General features: G+C 39.8%; 1 protein-coding gene across 3 annotated transcripts in view; it reads left to right on the top strand.

Moving 5' to 3' along the window:
- Nucleotides 1–27764, top strand: part of Rtn3 (reticulon 3) — a 62309-nt gene that overhangs the window by 12211 nt on the left and 22334 nt on the right. The window contains exons 2-3 of one of the 3 annotated variants that reach the window (XM_021151198.2): nucleotides 3437–3493; nucleotides 13382–15529. The exons of 1 other annotated variant lie outside the window; for it this stretch is intronic. In XM_021151198.2, coding sequence (XP_021006857.1) covers nucleotides 3437–3493; nucleotides 13382–15529 — 2205 coding nt within the window. The remainder of the gene's footprint in view (nucleotides 1–3436; nucleotides 3494–13381; nucleotides 15530–27764) is intronic. One more of the 3 variants, XM_029472295.1, reaches the window with a different exon arrangement.

Here is a 27764-nt window from a genome sequence, read left to right as displayed (position 1 = left end):
AAACCATATGTGACAGTGTCCTCTATGTACAAGGTATCATTTAGATATTTAAAGGCATTCGGAATCTGTTCAGTTCCTTCCTTCCAGAAGAATGCTTGTCTCCACTCCCTCCCCTGGCCCTGGTTCACCTAATACTGTAAAGTCTCTTCTGGAGTGATCTTTTGGCTGTCCCTGCTGCATTCCAACAACTCACACTATGGAAGTTCGATGTCTCTAACTGCATTAGTCTAGCTACTGTATTTTTTTTAGCTCTGACTGGCTATTACAGGAAGTTACCCCATTAGTATCTGAGGATTAAGGTTGCATTCTCAAGTTCACTTACCTGTAGGGTAGATTTGAATAGGAATATAATGTGATTTTGTAAGTTAGAAACCTTTTGCAATATTGTTGCAGACTGCTGGTTATCTCTGTTCTCTATCAGAACAGATGTTATGCATACAAATTGGCAGGGTGGAATTTTCCACTGGGTGGGGGTTATAATAGAAATGAACCGGCATATGACTGCCAGGTTCATAGGCTTTTTATTTTTTGCATTGGGCTTACTTAAAGCTTAAAGACCTACCCCCCAGCCCCCAGCCAGGTCTATCACATTTATTTTTTGTTTGGGGTATTCTTCAAGAAATCCAGGCTGCCCTTAAGCCCACAATCTCCTACCTCAGCCTTCTGAATTCTGGGATTATAGGTGTGTTCCAACACAACTGTTTGTTTGTTTAGATTTAAACTGATCAGTTAAAATTTAATGTTAACAGTAATTGCATATAGAAATGGACCTATTTGGAAACATTGAACAAGAGATAGTAAACATTTTCCTCTAAAAAGAGGAGAGAGCCTTGAAGAAGTACATTTTGCCCTTGCAGAGTTGGTTCCCAGCACCCCACACTAGGTGGCTCACAACTGCTAAGGAATCTAATGGCCTCTTCAAGAGTCTGCAGGCTCCTGAATTCATGTGTACATGCCCATATGTAGATATACATAATTTAAAGTAACAGTAAGTTATTTAAAAAGAGAATGTATGTGATAATTTATCTTAAAGCAATTGGAAGTGAATTTCAAACTTCTGGTCTTGAATTAATGAGTAACTATCTGGTCACCACCAAATTCTGGCTTGATTTTAATACTCTCTATATTTGTTACAAAATAATTTTCCTTGATTAAAACTTACAGGTACTTCTATGGCTTAGTTATTTAAAGCAGTCTTCTGTTTTTTTGGGTTTTTTTTTTTTTTTTTTTTTTTTTTGGTTTTTTGAGACAGGGTTTCTCTGTATAGCCCTGGCTGTCCTGGAACTCACTNTGTAGACCAGGCTGGCCTNGAACTCAGAAATCCGCCTGCCTCTGCCTCCCAAGTGCTGGGATTAAAGGCGTGCGCCACCACCGCCCGGCCAGTCTTCTGTTTTTAAGTATAACTTTAATATTTGTGAAAACTTTTATAATTGAAAGAAAAAAGAATTCATGCATAATTTTTTGTATATTTAGTACATTTGCGGGGAGTGTTTTGTGTGTATGTCTGTATTTATGTGGGTGCATGTATGACCCAGAGCATATGGAGATCAGAGGACAAAAGTTATCTAGTATCATGTGAGCTCTAATGTTAAATTTGGATTGTCAAGCACCTTTACTGCTGAGCGGTTTTGGTATCTCTCTCTCTCTCTCCCTCTCTCTCTCTGTGTACCCTTGGCTGTCCTGAACCTTGCTTTGTAGACCAGGCTAGCCTCAAACTCAGAGAGATGGACTGCCTCTGCCTCCCGAGTGCTGAGATTAGTGTGTGCCACCACCATTCAGCCAGATTTTTTTTTTTTACTTTTTGCTGAAAAGATCATGTTTTCTTAAGTACCAAAAGCAAAAATCTTCCTTCTATCCCAAACAACAACTTCTCCTCTTTCACTTTTTTTTTTTTTAAATGGGGCCTCATGTAACTCCAGTGGCCTGGAACTCTATATAGATCAGACTAACCTGAACTCACAAAGATCTGCCTGCCTTTGCCTCTGCCTCTGCCTCTTGAGCACTGGGATTCAAAAGTATGTTCCATCATTCATGGTTTGTGTGAGAGAGACGCAGAGACAGAGGTGCCAGAATCTCAGGTATCCCAGTCTTTATTGAACTGATCCTCCTACATTTAGTTCCCAAGTGCTGGGGTTACAGACCTTCATACAGGTTTCACCTCAGACTTTTTTCTTTTAAAGATTTATTTATTTGCTTATTTATTTATTTAATGTATATGAGTACACACTGTAGCTGTACAGATAGTTGTGAGCCTTCATCTCGTTGTTGGGAATTGAATTTAAGACCTCTGCTTACTCTGGTCAACTCTGCTCGCTCCAGCCCAAAGATTTATTTATAAGTACACTGAAACTGTTTTCAGACAGCACTGAAGAGGGCCTCAAATCTCATTACGGATGGTTGCTGGGATTTGAACTCAGGACCTTCAGAAGAGCAGTCAGTGCTCTTACCCGCTGAGCCATCTTACAAGCCCCTCACCTCAGACTTTTAATCCCTTTTGTTGCACTGAACACATGGGAGCACAGTGAATGTATTTTTATATTTTATATGCTGGCTATATCAGTATACACAGCCTCACCTGTTTTTTTGGCAAGAGGAAACAGGGCAAACTTTTGTTTCCTGTCCTGGTCCCTGTGAACTTAGATGATCTCCATCTTAGGATCCTGTGCTCCTGAGCAGGCATCACCACATAAAGCTTGTACCTCACTCTTTTCCAGATCACTAAGTTAATTGTTTAGATGTTTTTTTTAACTAGTCATTTATTGGTGGTCATTTACATTATTTCTGCTTAAAAGTGCCCTTACTGAATGTCCCTGTACACATCTGTACTTTGTAGGAGGATTCCTGGAAGCATTCACTACTTAGTTAATGAGTATGTTTATGGAGCAGATAAAACAGATGTTATACATGTATATGTTACTTTTTTTATATGTTGACAGATTAGAGGAGTGTGATTTTCATTCTCAGCCCTATTTAACCAGTGAATTGTGGATTTTTTTTTTTTTTTTTTAAGTATTGAGGTTCAGGTTTTGCCAATTAAATATTTTTAAGTACTAATCTTAGTGATTCAATGCTTCTGGATGTGGTTGGAAGTTATGTAAAGCAAGTGGCAGCCAGTTCTTAGAAACCAGAGGACAGCAGAGGGAATCTGTTCTTGAGGTTGTGGCTGTTGTGGAATGGTAGGGCTTCCTCTTTCCTCCTGAAGGTGATAATGGTTGTCTAAAGAGATTGACTTGGTGAACTTGTAGAAGTGCATCCTGGGAGTGAAATGAGGTGCCCCTGGCAGGTGAGTGAAAACAGTCACTAGATAAAGTTTGAGTCTTCCTTGGCCAGGAAGCCCAGTTAAAATGACAATGTTTGACCCTCCAGGAAAAAGAAGGTTAGCATGAAGATTCCGGGGTGGGCTTGTCAAATTCTCATTCTCTATATTTTCTTTCAGATTCCTTTGTTTCTTCCTCTTCCTCTCAGCCTGTATCTATAGTTTCGACCTCACAAGGCAAGTCTATAACTTTTTTTGCACATTAATAAAAAGAAAAATGTTAAGAAAGAGGCTGTAGCTGAGGATGAGGTGGAAATCTTTCATTGCCCCACATTTCTTAAACTGAAAACCAACTACTAGTCCATCCTTTCTCTACTGAAGATTAATATACTTGAATGAAGCTGGGTGAACCATTTATACCGAAGGTTTAAATGTAGCATTGACTATTACTTAAAAATTAAAAACTTGACCAGTGAGATGCCTTCTCAAGTTAAGATGCCTGTCACCTAGCCTAATAAGCTTAGTTCAGTCCTTAGGACCACGGGGTAGGAGGAGGGAATCAACTCCCATAAGTTGTCCTCTGGTCTCCATCCATGAATTATCATCTCACACATACAGTTTAAAGTGTATTGGGAATGGTAGTGCAGCAATGAAGAGCTCTTGTTGCTTTTCTAGAGGCCTTAGTTTAATTACCAGCACTTATGTTAGATAACTTACTGTATTTCTAGCTTCATGGATCAGTGCCCCCTTTAGGCCTCTACAGGAACTGAATTCTACACATACATTACCCCACACACACACACACACATACACATATGCAATTAAAAATAAAATAAATCTTGTTGATTATAATGTGCTAGTAAAATGCATTCTATTTGTACTGTGGTACTAAACCCGAATACAGGTCAATGGGAAACTTACTTTTTAAAGATAAAATGATTAGACTGTAATAGCTCAATAATAGAACACTTGCCTTCCATGCACAAATCCTTGGATTTAGTCCCAGCATCACCTACGCATTGGGGGAATCACATATAATTACGGTCACTAGATAGATCTCAAAAGTTCTATGAAAAATATTCATTGTTCTAGCTGGGATTTTCTGCAGTTTGGATGCTGGTTCATAAGAAAGACTTTGAGCTTATAATAATAAAAACACAGTACTGAGGATGTAATTCAAGTTAGAGCACTTGCCTAGTATACATGAGGCCCTGAGTTAGATATCTAACAATGCAAAAATTAAAACTTAAGGTTTGAAGAGAGATAGCTCAGTGGTTAAGAGTACTAGCTGTTCTTGCAGAGGAGCTAGGTTCAGTTCCCAGTACCCGTGTGACAACTTATAACTATAAATCTAGTTTGAGGGGATCCAGTGACAATTTCTGTCCCCTTAGGCACAAAGTGCACTTAGCATGTAAAACTTGTACCCACAAAATAAATAGAAATCTTTTTAAAATTATAAAAAGAAAGGATGAAAACTTTATGAAATGGTTTCATTTAGACTGATAACTTAGCATCCCTAACTCCACTATAATATCCTTAATTGTATGATTTTAAGATTGTAAAATATCAGAATCATAACTCTGCTATCTTATGAGCCAAGTGTCTTATGTGCTTACTTTCAAAGATAGAAGCTTTGTAAGCTCATAAGTAATTCACATTTATAAAAGTAGTTATATTGTTCTGATAATTTTAAATCTAACCAGGTGGCTATTTTTAAGCTATTGCCCAATCGTTAGTTGATAATTGAAACAAATAGATGTTGAATTTATTCTAATCTGGAAGAAAAATAACTTATTATAAGTAAAACAAATAATTTTTTTCCTTCAGCTGTAAATATTTCGGATTTTGAAAAATACATCCTGCATTTGAGTCACTTTTCACCCAGAAAGGGAATAGTTGATGTCCTAGACAGTGAGTGGTGTAACTCAAGGCAGTTCCTAGTAAACAGGGTTAGAAACACAGTGTCACACTGAAATAGCTCTTTTAGCCCCTGCTTGCAAACAGCACACATGCACCACAGTAGAACAAAGATAAGGAAAAGGAATCAAAGCCTCCCTTTTAAGTAGCTTCAGTGTTAACAGTACATTCTAGTCTTCATAAGAGCATGTTGATCATTCTTACTTTTTGCTTACCAAAGCATTTTATTTTGATGCATGCAGATTCAGAGCATCCTTATGTAAAGGCAGTTAATAGTGCTTGTATCCCAGCCTCTTTGGTAGCATTTCCCTTTCAAACAACAAAAAAAGTTTTAAAAAAGGATATAGGGCTGGAGAGATGGCTCAGCAGTTAAGAGCGCACTGACTGTCCTTCCAGAGGTCCTGAGTTCAATTCCCAGCAACCACATGGTGGCTCACAACCATCTGTAATAGGATCCAATGCCCTCTTCTGCTGTGTGTGAAGACAGCTACAGTGTACATATACATAAAATAAATAATAATCCTTTTCTTTAAAAAAGGATTTAAAAGTCAGTTTAGGGAGCTCTGTAGTCTGGAAGTCAGCTCATTCATTGTGTGAAGAAACCTCTTGGCAGATGATTAATTGTACTTTAGGGTCGCCAATAATGGAAGTTTCTAGACTGCCTTTAAAAATAAGTATATTTGGTTATATTCAGTTAACAATTAAAACCCTGGGACTAAAGCAGTCAGATTTCACAGAAGCCTTTTTGGATGTTGCCACCAGCAGGGAACTTGACTCCCTATTACTACTAAGCCAACTAATCTTTTCTGTGTCCCTTAACCCTTTAGTCTTGTTGCAAACATGCTACTTTTTATCTATCCAGACCATAGCATACAATACAGAGCAGTCATTAATTAGAACATTTTTAGATTTAAAAATGATTTGTGGGCTGGGACTATAACTCAGTGGTTAAGGTTTTACCTTGTCATGCAGAAAGACCAGGCTCAGTCCATGAACAGCACAAATTATTTTATATTTTTAATGCTGAAATATAGATTATTTACCATTATCAGGTTTCAGGGAGATATGCATGTATCAAGGAAGGAAGGAAGATGTCATTAATTTGGATTGAGTAAAACTCATATTTTTACAAAATAAATTATATTAATTAACTTATTTCTATGACATATTATATAAACCAGGAATTCAAGTTTTTTTAGTAAATATATTTATAGTTAATATACCAATGGAATCCTTAGTTAACTTGTGCTTGGGAGTAGGCCCTGCCTCTGGGTTCCATTTTCCATCAAGTAGAGTTAAACTTCAGGCACTTCGTAAGTGTTTCAGAATTGAATGACTTTTGATGGTGTCTTCCGATATAAGACTCATAAAGATATTGGCGAGACATACTGTATGTAGATAATTTTTAGGGACTCTTTAGCATGCTAGTACTTGAAGATGAAGATCATTAACTCTCACAGCCAGTGGTGAAGGAAAGGCACTAGCTCAGTGGAACAACTTGGCTTTAGAATGGTGAGGTGCCTGGCTCAGAGTCACACAGACCAAAGACTCCAGAGTCCCTTCATATATAACTACGGCACCTGTGATACAGATGATCATTTAAGTAGCTCCATTTAGGACTTAGAAACTTTTTACAGGATGTAATGTTGAAGTTGATATTAGATCCATGAGAGCAAAGAGGTAGAACTTGGACCAGATTCCTATTTTATTAGTTATATAATATGCTATTATTTGGAGAAGAAGCCTTCCATTAAACACAAAATCAAATTGAAATTTGGTTTCAGCTTTAAAGAGAGTGGAGTCTGGAAAATACTTTTATTTTCTTTAGAAAACTTTTTTGTTGTTGTTGTTTTTAAGTAGATGGAAAGACAGGCTCCATCCACCATTGAGAATTAGAAGTGGAGCAGCATCAGGGGCATTCATGCTCAGTCTGACTGATGCAGTGGGTGTCTGGAATAGGAAGTTGCAACACTGAACTTTGGGGCAAAGCATTGAGAAAAACATTTTGCCAGTTACAGCCTTTTTCTTAAAAACAATTTTTTTTAAGCCAAAACATTTTTCTTTGTACAAAAGAAACTTTTTGTTTAGGACTTGCTTGGCTGCAAAGTTGTCTGCTGGCTAACTTCCTATTTGGATGCTATGGCTGAAAGTTGCTGGTACTGTTGTGCACGGTAATGTGTCTTGCCTTCTTGTTCTGTGAACATAAGAAAATTCAAGTGTAGGAAAACCTACACCTGAATATTCCACGCTCCCCTTGTATTGATATACATACTGTTTATGTGAAAGTGGCTTAATGGCATCTACAGGCTGGCACCCCTTTGCTAATGTGTGTAGTCTTCCATGTTTAGAGTGTCCCTTTAATTAAAACAGTAGAATTCCTAAGTAAAAGGAGAATTAACTAAGTGGTAATCATGTTAGTCTAAGCTAATTCATTCTTTGTAGGAAGAATGACTCTTTTCAACAGTTGAGTTAATGTGCTTCTTGGATCTAGATCACATGTTTTCAGTGATTATGGTAGGAATATTTACATAAATAGTAAGCTTTCACTCTTTCTTAGAGATTGTTTAAGTGGGAAAATGTAGAGAAGATAATTTGAAAAGTAGGGTAAACTATAAGGGATTTTACAATTCAAATATGTTCATTTGATATATATGTTTAATTCACTTGAAGTTTTTTTTTTAATTATGTCACTTTTTAATCCTCTTCTTACATAATATTCTAATTCTTGAAAACTTCCTCAGTCAATTCCCACGCCAGATTTCTAGTCAAGTGCTGCTTGGTCTTATTCCACACAAATTTAATGTTACTGTATTTTTCAAAATAGGCTTAAGATTGTCCTGGTTTGGTTTTTATTGCCATTTATTGTTGTTTGTTTGTTTGTTTGTTTGTTTAAATTATTTTTATTTTATGTAATTGGTGCTTTACCTACGTGTATATCTAAATGATGGTGTTGGGTCCCCAAGAACAGAACTTACAGACAGGTGTGAGCTGCCATATGGGTGCTGAATTGAAGAGCAGCCCGTGCTTTTAACTGATGAGCCATCTCTCCAGCTCATGGTTTGGTTTAGTTTTGTGTGTGATTGTGGGAATGGGACCCAGAGCCCCTCCCCAGCCCTATGGGAGTAAAGTAAACAGAGATCCCCCCCTGCAACTCATTGTGCTCCTGGACATGTGATGGACGGTGAAGAGAGTAGCCACCATCTGTGACTTACAAAACTAGAGCTCTGAACTGCAGCTCTGGTCATTCTGCCTTCTAAAATTTACCAGATGTGCTGAATTAGATGTGTCAGGGAAACTAGAGCCTTGAGCTCTATCCTTGGAGATTCTGAGTTAATGAACAGTAGATTCAGCTCCATAAATACAAGATGGTACACACTTTAATGCTGGTACTTTACAGGGGGCGAGGGGGTAGTGCCGAGACAAGTGGCTATTTGTTAGTTCAAGACAAGCCTTGTCTACATAGTGAGTTTCAGGCCAGCCATGTCTATGTAGAGTGAGAGACTCTGTCTCAAAAGAGGTTTAAAACATTTTTTTTAAAGCTCCTATAGCCAAGCCATGGTGGTATATGCTTTTAACCCCAGCCTAGTCTATAGAGTGAGATCCAGGGCTACATAGAAAAACCTTAAAATTAATGTGGAATTGAATCCCAGTGTTGGAAAAAAACTTAATTTAGAAACTACTTGCAGTGACTTATTTTATTTTATTTTATTTGATACAGTCTCACTTTGTTACCCTACCTTCCTGGAATTCACAGTAGACCAGGCCAGCCTTGAATTCAGAGATCTACATTCCTTTGCTTATCCCTAGATAAGCTGGGATTAAGGGTAACTGCCACCATGCCTATTACTATTTTAATGTGTGTGGATGTTTGCTTATATGTATACCTGATGCCCAGAGAAGACAGAAAAGAGCATTAGATCAAACTCCTGAAATTGGAGTTTTAGATGGCTAGCATGTGAGTGCTAGGAACTGAACCAAGTCCTCTGCCAACAAAGTGCTCTTGACCACAGAGCCATCTTTCCAGCCTCCTCTTTAGTTTTTTGTTAGCCGGGTGTGGTGGCTCACACCTTTAAATCCCAGCACTTGGGAGGCAGAGGTAGGAGGATTTCTGAGTTCGAGGCCAGCCTAGTCTACAAAGTGAATTCCAGGACAGCCAGGGCTACACAGAGAAACCCTGTCTCGGAAAAAAAAAAAAGTTTTTTGTTGTTGTTGGTTGTGGTGGTGGCAGTAATGTTTTATAGTTTTGTTGTTTGCTTGTTTTGAGACAAGGTATCATATAACACAAGCTGGCCTCAAACTTCTAATCTTACTGCTCCCAAGTACTTGCTTAATGATCTTACATCTCCCAAGTGTGGGATCACAGTTGAGTGCACCATACCCTACTCAGAGATTTTTCCATAGAGATTTAAGTACATGTGAAACATTGCAAGGTATATGTTTGTGTTTTGTTTTGTTTTTGAGACAGGGTAACTGTAGCCCTGGCTGTCCTGAACTCTCAGAGATATGCCTGCCTCTGCCTCCTGGGTGCTCTGGTCAAATACATGAGACACCATGGCTGAGTGTTTGAAAAAAGAAAGCTAGTAGACATTTTCTTATTTATACAATAACCCAAACCTGTTTGATCAGCAAGTCGTGTAGTGTATATTATTTTAGTAAGTAACAACTTTCAGGTTCTCTGGAGTTTTCTACTGTATTGTAAGGTGCTGATTTGTGAAACACTAATGGCTATTAAATGCCATGCTGTCTACTAATTGGAGAGTTCTTGTTTAGAGCTTTTGTAAAAGGCTTGTTATTTCTGCTTAATGTTTTCACACTATAAACCTTTTACTTCCAGCCTAATTTTTTTTCATTGTGTTAGTACATGTCCACTCTGCTAAAGTTTGTTAGGATTACAGTTAGCCAGAATGTCTTCATTTTCCAAAATTCTAATGGAGATCATTAAAATTAAAACACTGATGAAGATGTTGCCTTCTTTGGCTACACGAGGGAAAGTCTGTTAGTAATGAGAGCTCTAACATCCTATATCTCAGGCTCACCAAAGAATGAACAAGGCAGTGTTCTGTTTACCCTCAAAACTTCACAAAACACTGTCCTCCACAGATGGTTATGAAATTATTATTAGGGAACATGCGTGTGCCTCTGTGTGTGTGTGTGTGTGTGTGTGTGTGTGTGTGTGTACGTGTGCATGCGCTCGAGTGCACAAATTTATCAGGCTCTTGGTTTTTTAAGACAGGGTTTTTTTCTATGTAACTGGCTGTCCTGGAACTCTGTAGACCAGGCTGGTTTTGAACTCACAGAGATCTGCCTCCCAAGTACTGGGGTTAAAGGCGTGTGCTACCATGCCTGGCATATCAAGGGCTTTAATAAGGAGCTGAGGCTGTAGTTCTGTTGGTTGAGTACCTGGCATACTAGAGGAGGTAGAGGCAAGAGAATAGAGTAGTTCATGAATATTCTGATCTACATAATAAGTTTGAGGCCAGCCTGGAACACAGAAGACTTTACATCAAGAAAAGTATGTATTTAATAAAATATTTTCAGTCTGTCAGGTAGTCATAATGCTCATAAGAAAACCCACTAGCATTCTGACAGTAAGACTTCTAGCCTAACCTCACAGTTTTGCCTTAGATTGTTCTATACCCAGTTCAAAACTATTGGAGTGCTCAGAGTTCAGGGGAAATTGGAGAGAAACAGGGCATAAGAAACTGGCAAATTCACTTCCTACCAAAGCACACAGTGTCCTCACTGTTATCCTAGTAATTACATATTTTGTGATCATCTTTTCTTTCTATTGTGGTTTCTTTTTCTTTTTATGGAATATATCAGTTCCATTATTTTATTTGTTTATTGATTTTGTGTATTTTGGTCTTTCTTCCCTGTATTAGCTCCATAAAGAACAGGGTTTCTTCGTTTCGTTTACTGCATTAAATCCAGTTTCTGAAATGGTGTCTGGCATTTGATAGACATAATTAATTTACTTTGCTGACAGTCTCATCTGCGAGTCTTTCTTCTGAATCATCTGAAATTCCATGTCTATAAAATGGTAGGCTATGCTGTCTTTGTAAGGTCAGTTTTGCTTGCCTCAGGGTTACATTCCTATTGGGAAAGATTCAGCATTTTAACCTAGGTACAGGGGTTTGTTTACCTTACACCTCTTTCATGCTGAGGATCTCAGGTATGTAGTGATGGGTATACACAGTTTATGACATCTATGTCATCATTTTTTTTGGTCAGTTTTATAATCAGACTTAATTCTATGACCACCCAACCCTATCTTTGAAGGGGTTCCCACTGCCTAGGTTACAGCTTTACTGTTCTAAAGCTCAAATCCTATGACATAAAATTTATTGATGTGACAGAATAAAACAACTCCTGTTTTTCTTTTTGGAGACAGGGTCTCTCTACATAGCCCTGGCTGTCCTGGAACTTAATATGTAAACCAGGCTAGCTTCTCACTGACAGAGATCTTCCTCCCTCTGGTGCCCCCAACCCCACCCAGTGTGCTAAAGGCATGCACCACTGCTCCTGGCTAATGAGGCAACAACTCTTTTATATGGCATTTGGAAACATCTGATAATAGTATGATTTTATTTATTGTACTAAAATATTTGATTCTTATTTTAATTTTTAATGATTTGCATGATGTCATAAATTTCCTTTTATCTGCTACAACTAGAAGGAAAGAGAGCCTAGGCTGTGTGTAGAGAGAAAGAAATTTTTCTTTCATGTCTGCCCAATTACTCATTTGTGCTCAAGGCATTGCTGTCCTGAACCTACTTAGGCCTCACCTGACCCGAGTTGTGCCTTGGATTCATTTAGAACTATTTTAGGGTCTACTTTCTTCCAGCTGCAGAGATGTAGCAGTGTGTGAAAAGGGCAGTGCCTTCTTTTCTGTGTAGGACAGACAGTGCTCACTCTCAGGATGGTTCTTTTCATCCTTCCTTAGATTAGAGAGGATCAGAGTAAATGGATGGTTGCTGTGAGATTACTAACCAGTAAGATTTAGTACATTACTCCTGTTTTTAAAAGAACTCTGTTTTTACCCAAAGAAACCAACTTATACCATTTAGTATTTTTGAAAGAAGAAAGATTTATTTTAGATTATGAGTTCAGAATATTCACTAGGTTGGGAAGCAAAGAACAGGGTGCTGCTGCTCAACTGGCCACCTCATTTCTTGTTTATTTTGTTTGAGCCCCTAGAGAGTAGGCATGGGGTGATGCCAGCCACATTCAGTTAACCTCTTTGAAGCATCGTCCTAGACAGTTATTGAAGTGACAATGAAGAGGAACTACCACAAGTCTACCCTTGTCAAGTTACACCCAGATGTCTCACTATAACACTATACACCTGGCCAACTGCAAGATTGTGTCCATCTCCATGATCCCCATAGCCTTAACAGGTCCAACACTGTGTACAAGTCAAGTCCTGAGCCGCCTCTGAAGCTCAGGGAGACTCTGTTATACACTGTGTGATTGGGTTAAAATGGCCAGTTAGACAGGAGATTTGGTAGCAGGCTGAGCTTTTCAACACTCTAGAACATCAGGCAATTTGCATCCCTTTGTTGAATGATGGAATGGAATGTTTTTAGTCTGATTTTCAGACTCAAGAAAGACCTGCTGCCTTTCTAAATCAAGAACAACTTGAGTCAAGCTGCTTACTCTTCCTTCTCAGATTGTGAGGACTGTAACAGGGGATCTGTAGAGCCAGTGTGTTCTGAATTGTTCAACTTACAAAGGAAGACATAACATAACAGCAAGCTGTATTGTATAGATTACATTGTTCCTATAGAATAACTACCCCCCCTAAAAAGAAAGGAAAAACTCCCCAAATCTCCCAGTACCATCACCCCTTTATTATGGGTTGGAGGGGGGGAATAAACTAATTAAAAAATAGTTGTCCTGAAAATAAATGGTTTGTCATTCGCAATTTGTAGCATGATACTGGCTTTTGTTTTATTGTTGGCACTTTTATGCATGTTTTGTAGGATAACCATTGATCTTTGGTTTGTTATGTACTTTTGTGTGTATGCATCTGTTCATACACTCTGTGTGTGTGTGTGTGTGTGTGTGTGTGTGTGTGTGTGTGTATATGTGCGTGTGTGTGAGAGAGAGAGATTTTTAAAAATAAAAAGCATGCTGCTTGGCCTGACTAGCTAATGTGTGTACTTGCATCTGGTAAATGATCTTTTTCCTTTTAAATTCTGACCATAGCGGGATTGAGCTCTCTTTGCTCTGATGAGCCACCTTCAAAAAGTATGACTTCCTCCTTTCTTTCATCTTCTGAAATACATAACCCTGACCCTACAACACCGCTTGGAGAAAAGAGTGAAACATTAGGCAGCCAGTTTGTTCTAGCTAAAGAAAAAGACCCCTTGGTTCTTCTAGATAAGAAAAAGCTGGACTCTCCTCAGGGGACCAACTTGGACAGAGTAGACGCTCCGGTTTCTCTTGCAGCTGGCATTCCTTGCAGCCACCCTTCTATTCCAGACAGTTTCCCAGAGCAACCTGCTTTTCTGTCAAAAGAAATTGGTCCAGCAGAAGAGTGGGTAGTTAAAGACCAAGAACCCAAGAACCCAAACAAGATTCCAGATGGGGAGGACAGAAGTGCACTGGATTTTGGGCAATCTAAGGCAGAACACATTTGTACATATTCCTTGTCCCCATCTGAACTTCCAGTAGCCAGTGTAGAAAAAGATTCTCCTGAGTCACCGTTTGAAGTAATTATTGACAAAGCAACATTTGACAGAGAATATAAAGATTTGTATAAGGAAAACCCAAATGATTTGTGTGGCTGGGCAGCTCATGGTGATAGAGAATCCCCTGCAGACTTGTTGGAAATGAATGACAAACTCTTTCCACTAAGAAATAAAGAGGCAGGGCGTTACCCATCCTCTGCACTACTCGGTAGACAGTTCTCACACACTACAGCAGCACTGGAAGAGGTGTCTAGATGTGTGAATGATATGCATAACTTTACTAATGAAATACTGACTTGGGACTTAGATCCCCAAGCAAAACAACAGGCCAAAAAAACATCTTGCACCACAGAAAGTACAGGACTAGACAGGAGTGAACATCGCTCAGAAATTCCAGTTATAAATCTTAAAACAAATCCTCAACAGAAAATGCCTGTATGTTCTTTTAATGGGAGCACTCCCATTACCAAATCCACAGGTGACTGGACAGAAGAAAAACCTGTAAGAGACTACCTCAGTTCCACAAAAGAAGCTGGTGGCAACGGTGTGCCAGGCAGTTCTCAGCTTTATTCCGAGCTGCCTGGTTCTATGCCTGAGAAATGGGTCTCAGGCTCTGGAGCAGCCACAGTGGAAGTAACTTTACCTAACCTGAGGGGTGCCTGGCCTAACTCTGTGATGGGGGAAGTCACAGAGGTTGATAGTTCTGGGGAATCTGATGACACAGTAATAGAGGACATCACAGAAAATCCCTCAGTTAAGAGCATCAAAGTTTTGCCAGAAAAACCTGACTCCCTTCCAAGTGCTGCTGCAAAAACAAGTGAAAGGGAAATCAAAGAGCCTCCCAGTCTTGAAACTGTGAAGAGTGAAGTGTATGAAAACTCTGAGCAGCAGCAGGCCCAGCCAGAAACTCCTGCTCAGAGGAGTCTGGAAGGTGAGGTGTCTTCACAAGTACCTGATACCCTGAATGAAGTCACACCTGAAAAGCTTGATATGACTAACAACCCCAAAGTTTGCTCAGCAGCACCTCCAAGTGTTCTTAATGAGACAGGATTCTCACTAACTGTGCCAGCTTCTGCCAAGTTGGAATCTTTGCTTGGAAAATATGTTGAAGATACAGATGGTTCCTCCCCAGAGGACTTGATGGCTGTCCTCACAGGAGCCGAGGAGAAGGGGATAGTGGATAAAGAGGAAGGTGATGTTTTGGAAGCAGTGTTAGAGAAGATAGCAGACTTTAAAAATATTTTGCCTGTGGAACTCTTGCATGAAAGTGAGCTAAGTGGTTCTGAAACCAAAAATATTAAAAGCAAATACAGTGAAGACAGCAGAGAAACAAATGGAAGTGCCCCTACGATGTCTCCCGACTTAGAGCAGGAGCAGCTCACCATCAGAGCCATTAAAGAGTTAGGAGAAAGGCAAGCTGAGAAGGTGCAGGATGAAGGGATATCTTCTGGAGGAAAATTCAAGCAAGCCTTTGCTCCACAGTCTGGGCCACAGAGTTCATCTGACATCCTAGAACACACAGATGTCAAAACTGGATCTGATCTTGGAATTCCCAAAAATCCTACTATCATCAAAAACACTAGAATAGATTCTATTTCCAGCCTTACCAAGACTGAAATGGTTAACAAGAATGTTCTAGCAAGACTTCTCAGTGATTTCCCAGGTAACCATTTACAACAGAAATTCTGCATGTGGCTGATGCTGCTGTGATTATGAGACTACCACTTTTTCATTTTGCTTTATGGCCTGTAAGAAAAGGCAGACTTCCCACACACACTTAGTGGTCACTTAACTTGGTTTCTCTGTATCTGTAGTTCCTAAAGCCACAGACTTTGGGAACTAACCTTCTGAGTTCTCTTCTGTTTCAAGGTCCTTCTTTGTAAGTGGCCTGAATGTGGCTATTGCCTTTAAGAATATCACCACGTTCATATTTGTTTACCGATTTGTGATTTTGCTGCTGTTTGTTTTGAAACAAGGTTACCCCGAGCTGGCCTGGAACTCACTATGTAGCCCAAGCTATTGTTGAGCGCATAGTATCCTTCTTCAGCCTCTCAAGGGCTGAGATTATAGGCCCAGTCTGTATTCTTATTTATTTTCAAAGTTCAGTTTTTAAATCTCCATGATAGTGAACATTGATAGGTACTTGGATTTTTTTTTTTTTTTTAAAAGAGTGGACTTGTAAATTTTAATTAGTTATCAAAGATAAAAGAATTCCTGCAGGGAAACTCAGTAAATGTAACTTTTAATTAATTTACTGTATTCCACAGGGTTTATGCTTTGAAAGTAGGTGACCATTATTACACTGCTCTTTTGGAGTAATACTTAAGAAAAACTCATTCATTCTTATACTTCAGGCCAACTGAACAGTCTCCAGACAACAGTGCACTGAATAGCGCCAGAAGATCTTCATGTTTCTTTTTTATTTGAAATGATCTTTTTCCTAGTAGATGGCTTGCAGTAAAATGGCTTTAAATGCTGTTTATCTTGCAAAGTGTATTAGTTACTTTTTATTGCTGTGAGAAACACCATGACCAAGGCAACTTAAAAAAGAAAGTATTCACCAAAAAAAAAAAACGGGCATGGTGGCACATGCCTTTAATCCCAGCACTCGGGAAGCAGAGGCAGGCGGATTTCTGAGTTCGAGGCCAGCCTGGTCTACAAAGTGAGTTCCAGGACAACCAGGGCTACACAGACAAACCCTGTCTTGAAAAACCAAAAGAAAAGAAAAGAAAGTATTCAAAAGGGGCTTACTTAGCACCATAGTCATGGCACACACCTTTAATTCCAGCACTCAGGAAGGCAGAGGCAGATGGATCTCTGAGCCTAGTCTACAGAGGGAGTTCTAGAACAGCTGGGCTAAAGGGGTTAGGGACTCGCTTATAGTTTCAGAGAGAATGACTTCATGACAATCATGGTGGGGATCATAGCAGCAGGCAGGCAGAGCTCTGGAGCACTAACTGTGAGCTTGTATTTGATGCACAATTAGTGTACAGCCAATTGGCATGGGCTTTTGAAATTTCAAAGCCCACTCCCAGTGACACACCTTCCCCAACAGTATCTATTTGTCCTTACCAAAACTGTTCCACCGACTAGGGACCAAGCATTCAAATATATACACCTATTCGGGCCATTCTCATTCAAACCACCACAGTTAAGGGGTAAAAAAAAGATTCTTAAAGCTCTACATACAGCCAGTGTTAAATTAGATTACTACTCCAGTGATACATCAGTACCTTTTGAATTCCTGGGTTGCATTGGTTCTCATTGCAACCATTTTGAGTGATGAAGCATATAGAAATTAGGTCATAAAGCCTCCTGTCTAATTCTGGCATTTTCAGACTTCAGTGTGACCTTAGACAGCAAGCCTAGCTAGTTCATCATCTTCCTTTGGTACTGGGACAATGGTAGTTATTTTACAATGTTGTATAGTGTTATAAGTAAAGAACTTTGTAAGTAGTAATTACTAGTAATTCCCAGCTGAGCTATTTTCGCCTAGAATGAGAAATGAAAAGAGATGTAGAAGTTAAGGATATTTCACTGACCAGATTCTGTTATTGGTAAATATTTTTAGGTGGTAGTTAAGGCAGATTGACATAGTTAGAAGCTTAAAAGTCACCCTTTACACGTGGTGACTTACATCTATCTGTAGCTCCAGTTGCAGGGGATTCAGTGTCCTTTCCTGGCTTCCTCAGACACTGTACACACATAGTACACTTACATACTTGCAGGTAAAATATCAGTACACATAAAACTAATACTAAAATTTTTTAAAAGGTTATTCTTTACAAATTTCAAAATTAAAAACCTTAGCAGTTATTTTATGACCAAATCTTTAAAGATGTAAAACATTTCTGTTAAATGCATCAACTTGTTTTCACACAGTGTGGACACATGACATGTACATACACATAAGTAGAAATCTTTAAATAAAAAATTTTTAAATAAGAGCCAGGTGTGGTGACGCACGTCTTTAATCCCAGCACTTAGGAGGCAGAGGCAGGCGGATTTCTGAGTTCGAGGCCAGCCTGGTCTACAAAGTGAATTCCAGGACAGCCAGGGCTATACAGAGAAACCCAGTCTGGAAAAAATAAAATAAAATAAAATCATGAGACTGAAGAAATGGTTCAGTGCTTAGAAGCACTTGACTACTTTCAGAGGTCCTGAGTTCAAGTCCCAGCAACCACATGGCAGCTCACGAACATCTGTAATGAGATCTGACGCCCTCTCCTAGTGTGAATAATGACCAAGCCCACTCAGTCAGTCAACAGCGCAGGAGTGAGGATTAAAAGGAAAACAAGACAGACAACATTGTAGCGTGACCCCAGTCAATTCGGAGACTGAAGGCAAATTTTTATTTTCCAATCCACTTTTTATACCATTTTTAATTACATGCAAGTATTTTGGGCAAAGCAGGACAATAAGGAACTAACAAAGCAGCAAGCGATTACTCCCATGACAGTTGTTTAAAAGGGCTTGTTATACTGACCGAAATACTTGAGCCCACTTCCTCATCCAAGCCCAAAATCTTGCCTGAAGCCTAGTTCTTCTGTTCCACCCTAAGACTAAAATTCCTGCCATACCCTACTTCCCTATTACAGCCTAAAGTTAGATTCTTGCTGAAACTTACTTATTTTGCCCTAATATTAGATTTCTGCCTGAAGCCCATTTCCTTGTCCTTGACCAATGTCAGACTTCTGAAAGAGTTAACATGGAATACATTTGAACAATTAAATTTAATCTATTTTTCATGCTTTTAACCAGAAAAACAGGCTGAAGTTGGGACCTGACCAGTTGAGAAGACTAAGAGAAAAAGGTTTTTTGTTGCTTTGGGCTGTTTATTTTGAGACAGGGTTATCTATGTAGCCCCCCAAGTGTGGGTTAAAGGTGTGCTACCACCACCCATTGAAAGAAGATAAATTAAGTCATTCTCAATGAGGAGATATTAAAAGGGAGGAAGTATCCTGAAAAGGAGAGATCCAGAGGACAAAAGCCTAAATTCTATAAAATAATCTCTGTGTAAACTTTTTCTGATCCCTGACCTACATGTGTACATGAGAGAATCCAGGCAATCCAGCTAAAGATGGAAGAACTGAGCCAGTGATCTGCACCAGTGACAAGAGTTTGCAAATTGTGTTTAACAAAATGTAATGGCATGCTTAAAACAACCCCCAAAATCAATACTCTCCAAGGTTCAGTGGTTGTAAACACTTGCTGATATTGCAAGAAGGCTCAGGTTCAGCTTCTAGCCTCCTTAGGCTAGGCATCTGCACTCACTTAGTGCACATACAGACAAGCAGGCACCCACATGTACATATGAAATAAATACAATCATTTATTTGCATGTGGGAAAGTGTTGACTCAGGGTCTGTCTGTATAGCCCTGACTGTTTTGTAGCAGTCTGTGCTCAAGCTCAAAGAAATCCATCTGCCTCTGCCTCCCAAGTGCTGGGACTAAAGGAGTTAAATAATTTCTTAATGCATGCTATATGGAGAACTATAACAGAGTAGTTACATTAAGCTGTAAAAACATTTTAGTTATAGTGTCTAGAATGGAAATCAAAACTAACTTTGTTAAAACCAGAAAAATATAATTCAGTTTGGAAAAGGATCTCATATATTAGAATTAAATCAAGGCCAACCTAGTCTATATATATGAGTTCCAGGACAGCCAGTTGCATAATGAGGCCCTGGGGGTTGGGGGGGGGAGGTAATTTATTATAGTCACTCAACAAAGTGAAGGAAAAAATGTTTGTATTGAATGAAAATAAAGGGAATCTCAGCCTAAAAATAGAAACAGAAATTGCCTAGAGGAAACCCTAGAACTACAGACATCTGGAATTTGAAACTCACTAAGTGACCACAATAGCAAAATGGGAAAAAGAAAATCTGTGAGTTTGATGAGTAGGGAATTATACAACCTGAAATACAAGGGAGGAAGAAAATTACCTTCAAAACTTCAGGAATCTGTGGAATAATCAAAAGATTGTGTAATCAAAGTCCCACAGCAAACTAGAGAAGAGCTTTTTGAAGATAAAATGATCACAGACTTCCTAGTCAACGAAGTACACATGCTGGCTAAAGCTCAGCTGTCACCTACTAGGATAAATCCAAAGACAACTCTCAGGCTGAGGGACTGGCTAGGACTCGGTGGGTTCAGAAACTGATAGCATTGTTCACACAGAGGAAGATACCAGGCAAGCTTTCAGCTGTCAACACTCTCAATGCAGGGAAGTATCCAATTCTTCTACAACTATGATGACAAAACCTAAGAGTTGTCATCCAGAATTGTTTGTTAAGTCCTTGGTATCCAGGATAACAAGCAGTATGTCCTTAAGTGCTACATGACTACTCAGACTCCAGCATCACCAAGCCAAAATAGGCATTTGCCATAAATCATATTACCGGGCTATGCTTAATCTGATCATTATGAAATAGCATAGCCCTGAGGTCTCAGGCACATAAAATGTTTTTTTAAAAAATCATCATCAAATAACCAAAGGGAGATAATTTATCCTTCTCTCTTGCTTCCACCTCCAGAGTGCTGGGATGTGCTACCATGTCCAGCTTTAACCCAGATTTCTATAGTAAATAATAGGAGAATAAAAAGCAAGGGGCTGGAGAAGTGGCTTAGCAATTAAGAGCCCTAGTAGTTCTTTCAGAGGACGCTCTCTTCTGGCCTCTGGGCACTGCGTATATGCAGTACAAATACACATAGGCAAATACTCTTGTACATGGGATAAAAATGATCTTTAATATATAATAAAGGTTTCTTAAATGTGAAAAAAAGAGAATTTGTTATAGATGACCTGGACTACAAGAGATGCTAAAGGAAGTTTTCCAGATTAAAGAAGAATGACATCAATCCCATTAAGCACTAAATACAATAGGATCAAGAATTCAAGGTAAAGGCTGGCAAGATAACTCAGTGGGTAAAGACACTTGTTGGCAAGCCTGACACCCTGAGTTCAGTTCCCCAGAACCTACATGGTAGGAGAGAACCAGTTTCCACAAGTTTTATGTATGATAGCTCAATCCCAGCCTGGACTACATAAAGAAAACCTATTTAAAAAAACAAACAAGAACAGTGGACTTAAAGACCCTTGCTGCTCCTACAGAAGATCTAAGTTTGATTCCCAGTACCCACGTCAGGGAGACGGTAACAGCCTAGAGATTCAACTCCATGGGGATCCAGCTCTGGCCTCCACAGGTAACTTGCACTCACTTGGAGCACACATAGAAAATACACTTAAAATAACTCTTTTTAAAATGTGTGAAAGGAATCTATCCTCCGTAATTTATAAAACAATCACTAGCGGGCTGGTGAGATGGCTCAGTGGGTAAGAGCACCCGACTGCTCTTCCGAAGGTCCAGAGTTCAAATCCCAGCAACCACATGGTGGCTCACAACCATCTATAATGAGATCTGGCGCCCTCTTCTGGTCTGTCTTAAGACAGCTACAGTGTACTTACATATAATAATAAATAAATAAATCTTTTTTAAAAAAACAATCACTAGCACTGATTAATGAATGTAGCAAAATTTAAGAAGACATACTGGCTAATGCTCAAAACATAAGTAATAGAAAATATGTCTAATGTACATGAGGCCCTGGGTTTGAACCCCAGAACTACAATAAAATAAAGTACTCAAGGGCTGGAGAGATAAGTCAGCAATCACCTATGATTGTAGCTCCAGGAGCTCTTTTCTACCTTCTATGGGGAAATGCACACACACATAGTTTGAAAAATTTAAAAAAAAACCTGGGACTGGAAAGGTGGCTCAGTGGGTAGGAGCATTGACTGCTCTTCCGGAGGTCCTGAGTTCAATTCCCAGCCACCACATGGTGGCTCACAACCATCTGTGATCCGATGCCCTCTTCTGGTGTGTCTGAAGACAGCAACAGTGTACTTATAATAAATAAATAAATAAATACTTTTAAAAATAAATTAAATTTGAGATAAGACCTTGAAAAAAAAGAAAATACCTAAAACTGTATTGTTATACACTAATAGCAAATAATTTTTTAAAACTTTGAAGCAGGGTGGCGAGTTGCAAGTCGGGTAAGGTGGTACATGCATGAAGTCCAACACTTAGGAAGCTAAAAGAGGAAGATCTTGAGTTGAGAGGATCCTGGGCAACAGAGAACCTGCAGCCCTGTCTCCTGCCCCCTGCCTCCTCTCCCTTCCCCCCAGTACATAATACATTTTCATTTAAACATCACAATTAACAAAAAAGGGGGAGGCTGGACAGTACAGCTTGGTGGCTTAGAGACTTGTTACAGAAGACCAAGGTTTGATTCTCAACATCCACATTGTTTTTTAATTAAGATGTGCTAGAAACTACAGATGACTGCAGAGGAAAATGAAGGAAGAGCTAAGGGGAAAAAGACGTTCTATCTGGATTTGGAAGGCTGGCAGTCATTACCATGTCAGTGCTGTCCAGAATGTGGGTTCAATATAGTGTGGTCAAAGTACAAGGATTTTTGTGCCACAGAAAATTGAAAGTCCAAATGGAATTCTTCTGTGGAAATACAAAGAACTTAGCAAACCCAAAGCAGTATTGGAAAAGAAAAAAATTAAGGGACTTAGAATATTCAAGATATTATAAAACCCTAGTAATAAAGACAGCAGTGATGTTGAAAGTTAAGCAGAGCACAGGGAGCCTTACTACTAGTTCAGTGATTTAAACAGTGTTAGTTCTTATCCTGTAGATCAGAAATCTAGATGTGAGTGAGGTCTGGTTCTAAAACTGGTGTGTGTGTGTGTGTGTGTGTGTGTGGTCCAGAACTGTAACTTCATCTGAAGCTCAAGAGCTTGTCATCAGCTTCTTTGGTTGCTGACAGAATTTAGGTCATGGAGGTTGTGGGGGTGGTAAGAGTTGGTGGCTGATGGCTGGAGAGGTGGTGTCGTGCCTAAGAGCATGCATTGTTCTTGAAAAGATCCCAGTTCAGTCCTAGCACCTACACTGGGTGACTTATAACTACCTGTAACTCTGGCTTCATCGGCCACTTGGACACATGTGCACATACCCACACAGACACACATAATTAAACATTTTTAAATTTTTTTTAAAAGATTTAGATCTAGGCATGGTGGCGCACACCTTTGATCCCAGCATTCGGGAGACAGAGGCAGGCGGATTTCTGACAGCCAGGGCTACACAGAGAAACCCTGTCTCAAAAAAACAAAAAAAGACTCAGATTCAAAATATATTTACAAATACCTTGGCCATATCTAGGCTCTTCTCTGACTATAATCATAACTTAGATAACCCAATTATTTTAACCTACATTCTGCCATGAGCTGGTTATCTGTACTCAGGTACCACGTAGCCATCTCCTCACATCTTCGGAGGTGGATCTCCCTGGTCTGTCACAGAATCCTTTCTCTGGATGTTCCATCTTCAATTTCCTAACTAATCCATAGGCCATCAGATTTATTATTGATGGGTGCCACATTCATACAGACATCTTCTCTACAGGATGTAGGTGCTGGGAACTGAACTAGTCTGTAAGATAAGTACTCCTAATGGCTAAGCCATCTCTCACCCCAGATCACAACTCTTACTAGCTATCAACTGAAGTGGAAAGTGATGGTCGTGTTTAGCTTCTGGAGCTGCCCTCAGGTTCTAGTACTCTCACGTGGTTGCTTAATGCACTGACTAGCCTCTCCTAATCACAGGTTCTACTCATAATTGAGAACAAGTGGGGCATTCTATACAGGACACATAAACCAAGTGGCAAGTCTTAGGCAATGCCTTGGGATGTTGCTCACCAGTTCTAGCATCACATGGTATACAAAATTAATTGAAAATCAGTCAGTAAACATAAAAACTTTTTTAAAAATCTTACAAAGCCAGGGTGGTGGCTAAGGTTAGTTAAGAGGACTTGGGTTCAGCCCAGGCTGAGTAATGAGACTGTTGCAATGGAAGAGAAGAAAAAAGTATCTACATGGTATGGGGCTAGACAAAGGGCTCTTAGGTCATTGGATGGATATACTAATCTCAAAATAACTTAATTAGGCTTTATCAAAACCAAATTTTAATTTTTGCATAATGAAAGACATCACTAGTAAGTCACTGCCTTAAGAAAGTTCATGCCAAAATGTATTTATTGGACTTTCAAAGCCTTCAAGCCCTTACCTTTTACTCCTAACTCAACACCTCTGAATCTGCCCTCAACTTAGTTGCCCAATTACCTTCTGTGAAGCCCATAGGTCTTGTTGCCCAAGACACTTTCAAGCTGCCTTCCCTGGACCTCTTTTCCGCCTACATTTTGGAAGATCTCCCCTACAGCTCTGAGTCTGTCTCTCTTCCCCTAAATTCTCCTCCTCCTCCTAGCCTGCGGGAACCTGGAAGTCCCGCCTCTTTCTTTCCACTCAGCCATTGGCCACTGGCATCTTTATTGATAGATCAAAACCCAATTGTGGGCAAGGACCTCCAGCATCTGTAAACACAGATTCCCAATTAAATCAAAGCATCAGAACCACTCCTACATTTACCAGAAGAATTTTACTCAAACAACAGTAATACAGTGTAAATTTGTCCAATACTGAATCTCACACAGTTTAAATAGTTACCACTATCCATTCATTCTAATGGCTCAAGCTAAATACAATTCCTAGTGAAGGTGGGGTGACAGAGTCTCATGGACTGTGGCTGGGAGTATAAATGAGAAAAGCTGGACAGATTCTTGAAAAACAATACCCATTTGTCCTACAACCTAGCAACTCCACTATAGAGGAGTAAAAACTCCATATACATACATATATGTGTGTGTGTGTGTGTATATATATATATATATACATATATATATGGTAGTTTTACTAATAATGTCCTAAAGTTGAAACAGTAAGGGAACAAACATTCCTTGACATAGCTGTGTTTGTGTATAGATCACAAGGACAACTTACAGGAGTCAGTTTTCTCCTTCTACCTTGTGGATCCCAGGGATCAAGTGATCTTATCTGCTGAGCCATCTCTCCAGCTGGACATAGCTAGGTTGGATTTTTTTGTTGTTGTTCATTTGTTTTGTTTTGTTTTTGTTTTAGTGCTTGCATCAGTATAAATCTCATATATTGTGCTCAGTGAGAAGCAGCATAAAATAATTTGTACTGTGTCAGTTATGTCTATGTGATTGTAGAACAAAAGAACTGGGACAGCAGTGGTTGCTTTTGAGTTGTTGACTTTTGGGTTAGTCAGCTTTCTACTACTAAAGCAGATAGATGCCTGAAATAACTTGCCGGGCTCACAGTTGGCTTTGTTGCTCTTGGACCTTTGGCATCACCCATTGTAGGGCAAACGTGCTGAAGCAAAACTGTCAGCCTTTTGGCCAAAACACAAGGAAGAAACTCAGACCCCTCAGTACTCCATGACCTCCATTAGACAACCCAAACCTTCCCAAAACTGCCTCTCTGGGGATCAGCCTTTAACTGAATGGGCCTTTGGGAGTAGGTGTGGGGGATCGAAATACAAACTCTATAATGAAAAAGGTGCACCTTCAGGAGTGTGGTCTTTTGTACACTTTGATCGAAATTGAACGGATGTACATATTGTACATGTACCCAATGACTATGTTTATGTAATTTGCTGTAAATTTTACATTTAAAGAAAAATGTGAAAAGAATGCTCCATTTTAGTCCTGGTTCTCAAGCTGAAGTAGATGTCCTAATAACCACTGTTTATTTTGACATGTTTGTTTAAACACTGGAGTGAGCAGAAGGATACAGTGCAACATCAGTGGATAACATCAATGTGTTTGTTCTTTGGGGGTAGGGAGTGGGGTTCAAAGCAGGGAGGGATTCTTTTTGTAGCCTCAACTGTCCTGGAACTCACTCTGTAGATAGGCTGGCCTCTAACTCACAGAGAACTCTGTCTCTGGAGTGCTGGGATTAAAGGTATGTATGTGCCATCCCACCCGGCTAATGTGCATGTAATTAAATGCTACTGAGCTACTCTTAAAAAATAGTCCATGTTGCTTTATGGTATATGTATTTAAACACATTGTTTTAGATATACTATTTTGTGTGTTTGAGTCTTTTGCTTGCACATATGTGTGTGTATCATGTGCATGCCTGGTGCACTTTGAAGTTAGAGTTGGGCATTGGGGAACTAGAGTTAACTGACAGTTGTGAGCTGCCATATGGGTGCTGGGAATTGATCCTCAGTCCTGTGCAGGAACACGTGCTTTTAACAGCTGAGCCAATTCCAGCCTATTAGCACTTTTTTTTAATGTAGAAGTTGGACATGATGGCATTTAGCATTGAGGCAGGAGCAATACAGTGAGCTTGAGTCCAGCCTTTGAGACAGAGTGAGCCCCTGTCTCAAAAGCAATCAAGCAAACCAAATAGTGTAGGTGTGTAGCTCAGTGATATAGTACTCACTCTTGAGGCCCTTGGTTTCCATCCCTAGCATTGCCTGAGGGAATAAAATACAGGTGGTTGGTTAATCTGAAATGATTATCAGCTGTGCTATGCTTGGGGCAATAAAACAGAGGGGAGTATCTGTTCATTACCCAGATGCCCACTGTCTTACTTGAGGTTAGTATTGCTGTGATGAAACACCATGACCAGGGCAATTTGGCAAGGAAAGGGTTTATTTGGCTTACACTTCCACAACGCTGTTCATCACTGGAGGAAGTTGGGACAGAAACTCAAACAAGGCAGGAACCTGGAGCTAGTGCAGAAGCCATTGAGGGCTGCAGCTTACCTCTTGCTCCCTCTCAACCTGCTCTCTTATAGAACCCAGGAACACTAGGCCAGGGGAGTCCCCGCCACAGTGGACGCTCTCATATCAGTCACTAAACAAGAAAATGCCTTAATCCCAGCACTCGGGAGGCAGAGGCAGGCGGATTTCTGAGTTCGAGGCCAGCCTGGTCTACAAAGTGAGTTCCAGGACAGCCAGGGCTATACAGAGAAACCCTGTCTCGAAAAACCAAAAAAAAAGAAAAGAAAATGCCTAAGGCTTGGCTACAGCCCTGTCTCAACTGAGGCTTCCTTCTCTCTAATGACTCTAGCTTGTGTCAAGTTGACATAAAACGAGCCAGTACACCACTGTTTTCACAGGAGAGTTATTTACTAGAGCTGCTAGAAAAATTAAGACTTCAAAGGTCAGGGATATGTATGTGTATTTACCTGCTCAACTAACAGAAAGACAGACAGGCTGACTACCACTTGGGTTTGAGGCTGGCAGAGGGTGGCAGAGGGGAAAAGCAGGAGGATCGCACATTCAAGGCAGTCAGTCGCTAGAGTACTTGCCTGGCATATAGGAACCCCGGGGTTTGAACCCTGGTACTGCTTAAGTGGGGCATGGAGGCACATGCCGTAATCTCAGCACTTGGGAGGTAGAAGCTGGAGGATCAAACCTTCAAGGCTCTTCTGCTAGTTTTGAGTTTGAGGCCAGCCTTGGCTTTATGAGAACCTTTCTTTAAAATGTTTGTGTGTTTAAATTTGTTCGCACTTGAGTAGTTTTTCAGTTAGCGTGGTCCAGTGACTCTGCTCTATAAACTCTTTTCTTCTTTGTTGAGACAGACTCTCACACTGTAATTGTAGCCCAGACTGGCCTTAAATTCCCGCTAATCCTTCTGCTTCAGCCTCCCAAGGGATTTCTGGCATAATTGTTTACAGGAACGGGATTTCAGGTGTACTCTATCTACCACACCCATCTTCTATTACAGTTTCTTAGTTAAACACACCCAGATTTAGTAGGGGAAGAAAAGGAAAAAAAAAAAAAAAACAAGTCTTTGTGTCTTTAGCCATTTGTTATCTAGCTGCATCCTAAATAAGGGAGGTAAAAGAGTTTCAAAACCACCCTGCTGCACAGCTTGGGGAGGGCTAGTCTTATATTCCTGTTGTATGTGCTTTACAAATTGGAAATTGGGGGTAAAGACAATGGGAGGTTTTT

Source organism: Mus caroli, chromosome 19 (assembly GCF_900094665.2).
Source record: "Mus caroli chromosome 19, CAROLI_EIJ_v1.1, whole genome shotgun sequence".
NCBI classification, from domain to species: domain Eukaryota; kingdom Metazoa; phylum Chordata; class Mammalia; order Rodentia; family Muridae; genus Mus; species Mus caroli.
The sequence above is the reverse complement of the archived record's forward strand: the minus strand, read 5'-3'. Positions and strand labels throughout refer to the sequence as shown.